General features: G+C 37.9%; 1 protein-coding gene across 1 annotated transcript in view; it reads left to right on the forward strand.

Moving 5' to 3' along the window:
- LOC106881063 (cathepsin O) overlaps window positions 1-6486 on the forward strand; it is a 19642-nt gene that overhangs the window by 1180 nt on the left and 11976 nt on the right. The window contains exons 2-3 of the mRNA XM_014931275.2: window positions 4163-4259; window positions 5993-6113. Of these exons, the coding sequence (XP_014786761.1) occupies window positions 4163-4259; window positions 5993-6113 (218 nt within the window). The remainder of the gene's footprint in view (window positions 1-4162; window positions 4260-5992; window positions 6114-6486) is intronic.

A 6486-nucleotide genomic window follows, 5' to 3' on the forward strand; every position in this document is an offset into this window, starting at 1 on the left:
AAATATTTTCAAATAAGGAGAGGGGGGGTGTCGAAATTTTGAATTTGAGATTTTTGAAAATTTTTTTTCAGAATCGGAATCTCCATAGCCTAAAACGTGGGATTCCGTAAAAAAAAAAAAATAAGGGGGGACAGGTTCAGATTACATATAGTCCATCTGGACCTGTCGTGTTGGTGGCACGTAAAAAGCACCCACTACACTCTTGGAGTGGTTGGCATTAGGAAGGGCATCCAGCTGTAGAAACTCTGCCAGATCAGATTGGAGTCTGGTGTAGCCATCTGGTTCGCCAGTCCCCAGTCAAATCGTCCAACCCATGCTAGCATGGAAAGCGAATGTTAAATGATGATGCTATTTTGTCTTAAAGAAAATGTGAATTCTGGCGTTTCAATCAGGTTTCTTCCTCAGAAAAGTCCCATCGGAATGTTAGAATCTGTCCATCACAGCTGTCAAATGACTCCAGTTCTGCAAGCTTTAACTAATTTTTGCTGATTCAGGCCACTACTAGCTTGTTTGAATTCCAGCTTTTCTCTCTTCTCTTTGCAGTTCATGTTGAAGGCACTATTCTATCTAGGTTGAGTCAGTGTTGTTGTTGAAAGTTTGTTTTGACATGATTGTTACAGCAAAAGCCTTTGTTTTGATTAATTTTTCAATCTAAAGTTATATTATATACCTCGATTCTCTTTTACTGAAACTATTTTATAAACTCGCTTAAAACACATACACATACTGCAAAATTTAACACACCTGATAAATATTTTAGTGATAAAAAAAATCATGAATTTGAGATATAGAAGTCATTGTACAATTGGTAATCTTGTAATAATTTCCTTATCAACAAATAATTTTTTAAAATGCATTGTCTATATCTTAGGTGGTTTAGTATTTGAACAAATATTAAAATCTCTGTTCTGTTTGTATTAGTGTGTCCCATCCACTTGTCACACCAAACTGTAATTCTCCTATGTCACCCAAGTAGCAAGGCATACACTTGTTGCTCCACACTACCATTCCGATATCATACAGTAGAGTACCGTTCTTGTATCACTCTATACTACTCACTATTCTCATATCATACAATAGATAGACTATCATTCTCATGTGCTTCACCTGAGTACTATGTCACATAATAAAGTACCATTCTTATGTGTCACCCCACACTGATCATCAAGTCACACAACAGATTGCTGTCCTTGTGTCATTCAAAGCTATCGTTCTCATGTGACATAATGAAGTATCATTCTTGTGTTACTCCAAACTACTGTTCTCTCTTGTCACTCAATAGTTAGAGTACCATTCTGACGTGTTTCTGCACACTTCATCCCTGAAGACTTGATATTCCCATCAGTGTCTAGCCATATACTTCTTAGTTGAAGAAAACTGATCTAAATAAAAACCTTTCCCAGTTATCTTATCTCTTCAATTTGCTGCTGTGCAGGTGGTGTGTAAAAAGCACCATTTGCTCATGGCTGATGTCAGTACTGCCTGACTGGCCCTCATGCTGGTAGCACGTAAAAGCACCCACTACACTCTAGGAGTGGTTGGCATTAGGAAGGGTATCCAGCTGTAGAAACTCTGCCAGATCAGATTGGAGACTGGTGCAGCCTTCTGGCTTGCTGGCCCTCAGTCAAACTGTCCAACCCATGCCAGCATGAAAAGTGGACGTTAAAAGATGATGATGATGATAATGATGTATAATGCTTAAAAAGCCCAGAAGTATATCAGAAGCAGATGAAAGTGTCCAGTAGTGGTGATGGAGTGATTATAAATGGATGAATATCGTATTTACAGTATAAGAATTCTAAGTGATCACAAAAGTTGCTTTAAGGGGGTGCATACTTAGAACACAAAGTGGCCCTATTGCTCATTATGTTATGGGGATGTAAACAAACCAGTACTGGTTGTCAAGGAGTAATGGTGGGACAGACAAATCCAGAAGTCTACATCAAGAATCTCATATGAATGAAGGTCTTGATTTGTATATTTGGTACTTCAGTGAGCCATCATGTTAAGCCTGAAGTAGATCTTAACACATAAAGTGCAACAGGCCACGGTCATGGCCCAAATAGATGTATTTAATTTATGGGCGTTTGTTGGGGTCTAATGTCACTCAAATGCTCCTATACCCCCCAGAATGCAAGAGGACTAATAGTTCAACTAGTGACTTTTCAGATTATATAAAACTTGCCACCATTCTATACTAAGAAGATATTTTAACTATTTTTTGTTTTTTATGTGTGGTAGTCTCATTTTCATAAAATATGCTCAGCAGTCCATGCTATGTTAAGTGCAAACCCTAGCGTTTTATGGGTTAATAATAACACTACATTAGTCCATGTTCCATATCAGCCTGAAAAATGAATGTAAAAACATTATGGTGATGATGATGATGATGATAAACCTTGGTGTAAATGAGGTCATGTTTCTGAAAAGGTAATATTTTGTTGAAGGGTTGTCATATGATTAATATTAACAAAACTTTTTAAAATCCTCTTGTTCAGCTGTCTGTTGTTAATGAGAGCAGCTGATCTCTTTTCAAGTTGGTGAAGTGGACAAAAACAGAAGGCAGACTTGTTAAACAAAATAGCAGGGAATCTATCTAATATTAAACTATTGTTGAGTTGTTGTCGTTATTGAAGGAAATTTTTGACATTGCAAGTCCATTGAATAAACTGATAAGAGATTTGAGAAATGATGTATGTACAACATGAGGCGCACACATGGCTGTGTGGTAAAAAGCTTGCTTCCTAACCATATGGCTCTTGGTTCAGTGCCACTGTGTTCCACCTTGGGTAATGTGTCTTCTACTATACCCTCAGGCTGACCAAGGCCTTGTGAGTGGATTTGGTAGATGGAAACTGAAAGCAGCCCATCACATATGTGTATGTGTGTGTGTGTGTGTGTGTCTATTTCTCCCCGCTGTTGCTTGGCGACCAATGGGCATGCTGACGATTCTGCCAGCTCACCACCTTCACATATGTATATGTTGCCTGAGGGGTACATCACACATAAAAGCTACAAAGAAAATTTTGCCTCTAATCTCAAATGGTAGCTAATTAAATCTGGCTGAAACAGGTATAGTACTGATTAGCAAGAGAATTATAAGTAAGATTAGTAAAATCATTAGAAAGATAACCAGACCAAAACAATGGAAGAAGAGCAGAAAAGCAGTGCAGTAATTTGCTGGTTTAAAAATATTTATTTCTTTATTACCCACAGGGGTCTAAACATAGAGAGGACAAACAAGGAGAGACGAAGGGATTAAGTCGATTACGTCAACCCCACTGTGTAACCGGTACTTATTTAATCAACCCCGAAAGGATGAAAAGCATAGTCGACCTTGGTGGAATTTTGAGCTCAGAATGTAAAACCAGTTCAAAACCATTGATTTTTATCCTTTGATCTGTTAAAACCCTTGGTTTTGTCTGAAGATTCTGTAACATAAAAGTCTTAGACATAACCATTATAATATCTGCAAGAAAGATTCTGCTCTTAAATAAAGATTCTACTTAGGTCAAAAGATCAGATTCCCATAATTTCGTTCAGTATTTGTATGAGGTCATTTGATAGATAGTGAAGTTGTTAAAATAAAATACCAGTTACATACTGGGGTTGATGTTATCAACTTATCCCTATCTTCCCCTCAAAATTGCTATCCTTGTGCCAAATATTCTTTTCTACTCTAGGCACGAAGCCCGAAATTTTGGGTGGTGGCAGTTGATTAAATCGACCCCAGTACGCAACTGGTACTTAATTTATCGACCCTGAAAGGATGAAAGGCAAAGTCGACCTCGGCTGAATTTGAACTCAGAATGTAAAGACAGACGAAGTAACGGGGACAAAAAATTCTTTTCTACTCTCGGCACAAGGCCTGAAATTTTGGGGGAGGGGGCCAGTTGATTAGATCTACCCCAGTATGCAACTGGTACTTAGTTTATTGACCTCGAAAGGATGAAAGGCACAGTTGACCTCTGGCAGAATTTGAACTCAGAACTTAAAAACAGATAAAATACTGCTCAGCATTTTTCCTGGCATGCTAACGTCTCTATTACCCTGGCCTTGTGGCAAATATTAAAACCAGTATTGTATACATTGTTACTAATATCCATTTGATGTATTTTTTCTTTTTTTTTCTTTTTTCTTTTTGCTTCTGCTGCCATTGTAGCAAAATGTGAAAAAAGTGTCAAATATGGAAGTCTTTTCTGATGGTGCACAGTTTGGAATCACAAAATTTTCAGATCTTACAGAAAAAGAATTTACAGGTAAGTCTCTAAATTAGAATTTTATAATATCGTGTGACTAATTTGGTTGAGTGGAGAAACTGTTGGTGCAATGTGAAAAGTGTTTTTACCATTACTGATTTTGTATACTGGTCACTAAAACATAAAGAAGTGCTGATCACAGAAAATGGATGGAAGTTGTGGATACATGTACGTTCAGAATACATGTACATTCAGGATACATGTCTGTGGTGTATCAGGACAACTACCCACTGAAGACAATTACCCACTGAGGACAATTACCCACTAAGGACAATTATCCTGCCCATTGGACAATTACCCCCGACGACAACTGCCCCCTAGGACAATTACCCCCCCCCCCCACCTTAGTTGATTATCCCTCTCTCCAATATATTAAGAAGTTTTAAATCATCATCTGTTGTCCTCAGGGGTAATTGTCCTGGGAGTAGGGGGTTATCCATGAGGGGTGGGGTAAATGTCCTAGACTCATCTGTGGAGTGCTCAGCCACTTGCACTATTAATTCTGTGAGTGGGCTGTTCCATTGATCAGATCAACAGGAACCCTTGTCGTCATAACTGATGGAGTAGTTGCTGTTGTGGCTTCATCATCATCATCATCATCGTTTAACGTCTGTTTTCCATGCTGGCATGGGTTGGACGGTTCGACTGGGGTTTGGGAAGCCAGGAGGCTGCACCAGGCCCCAATCTGATCTTGCAGTGTTTCTACAGTTGGATGCCCTTCCTAACACCAACCACTCCAGGAGTGTAGTGGGTGCTTTTTACAAGCCACTGGCACAGAGGCTAGAGGAGTTGGCATCGACCACGACCGGATGGTGCTTTTTATGTGCCACCAGCATGGAAGCCAGTCAAGGCGGCACTGGCCTCGGCCATGTTTGGATGGTGCTTTTTACGTGCTACTGGCGCAGGGGTCATGACTACAATTTTCATTTGATTTGATTTTGATATTGATGTTGATGTACTTGACTCAATAGGTCTCCTCAAGCACAGCATGTTGCCCTACGATCCAAGGTACATTTGAGTGGGCTGGTTATGTGACACTGGTGTAGGTTACAGCTGTGAACTCACTTTATTTGCCAGGTCTTGTTGTCAATAAATAAATGCTATAGGTTCCACCCAGTGCACTGGTTTCCCCATGGGCTTATAATACTCCTAAGGCAGTTCTTTTTTTAAAAGCAATATCTTTGTGGCTATAACATCTGGTTTTCCAAGCCAAAAGATACGAGATGGTCCTTTAACCCTCCAGCATTCAGATTATCCTGTCAAAATGCAATGCTTATTGGTTCACATTGTTTTGAACTTGCATTTTCTTGTAGCTCCAAGATTTTGATGATGATGTTAGTGTTTATTTTTAGAATGACATTGTAAAGTAGGTGTGAGAAGCTGAATATGACTAGTTTGAACATAGAAAATGTAAAATATTTGGGCCTGATATGGTCAGTTTAAATGTATAAAGGTTAAAATATATTGTTATATTTTGGGATGGTCATTTATTTATTTTTTTCTTGCCAAAAAACACATGCACTGTATATTCATTCTTCATTTCAGATTCATTATTGTTCTTATTTTATGTCTTTGTCCGAAAATCTTTTGTCACACCCCCTGTGACCTCTTCAGCAACTCTCCATCCCATGGTGTCTCCTCCCATTCTGTTTAGTTTGTTTCACATTAGGAGTCTTACAAAAACAAGTGTTATTCTAAATAATGAAATAACATTTGTTTCTCTCTAAACACAGAACTATACTTGAAAGGATTGAAAGGCAAGCATCCCCTTCTCAAGTCAAGCCAACAACCTCCAAATTCCACCACACCAATGCAGAATATCCGTAAATTGAAAATCCCACTTGCTATGGACTGGTAAGATCATTTCTCTCTTCCAATACTGTATGACTATATTGTGATGTAAATCTCTCTAATGCATATTGTATATCTGTATATCTATATATTGTATATCTCTATGTTGTACATTGTATATCTGTATGTTGTATATTGGATATCTGTATATCTGTATGTTGCATATTGTATATCTGTATGTTGTATATTGTATATATTGTATATTTGTATGTTGCATATTATGTATCTGTATATAGTTATTGTATGTCTGTATGTTGTATATTTGTATGTTGTATATTTGTATGTTGTATATTGTATATTGCATATCTGTATGTTGTATATTGTGTATCTGTATGTTGTATACTGTATATCTGTATGTTGTATACTGTATATCTGT

The sequence above is a fragment of the Octopus bimaculoides genome, chromosome 13, assembly GCF_001194135.2.
Source record: "Octopus bimaculoides isolate UCB-OBI-ISO-001 chromosome 13, ASM119413v2, whole genome shotgun sequence".
In the NCBI taxonomy this organism is placed as follows: Eukaryota; Metazoa; Mollusca; class Cephalopoda; order Octopoda; family Octopodidae; genus Octopus; species Octopus bimaculoides.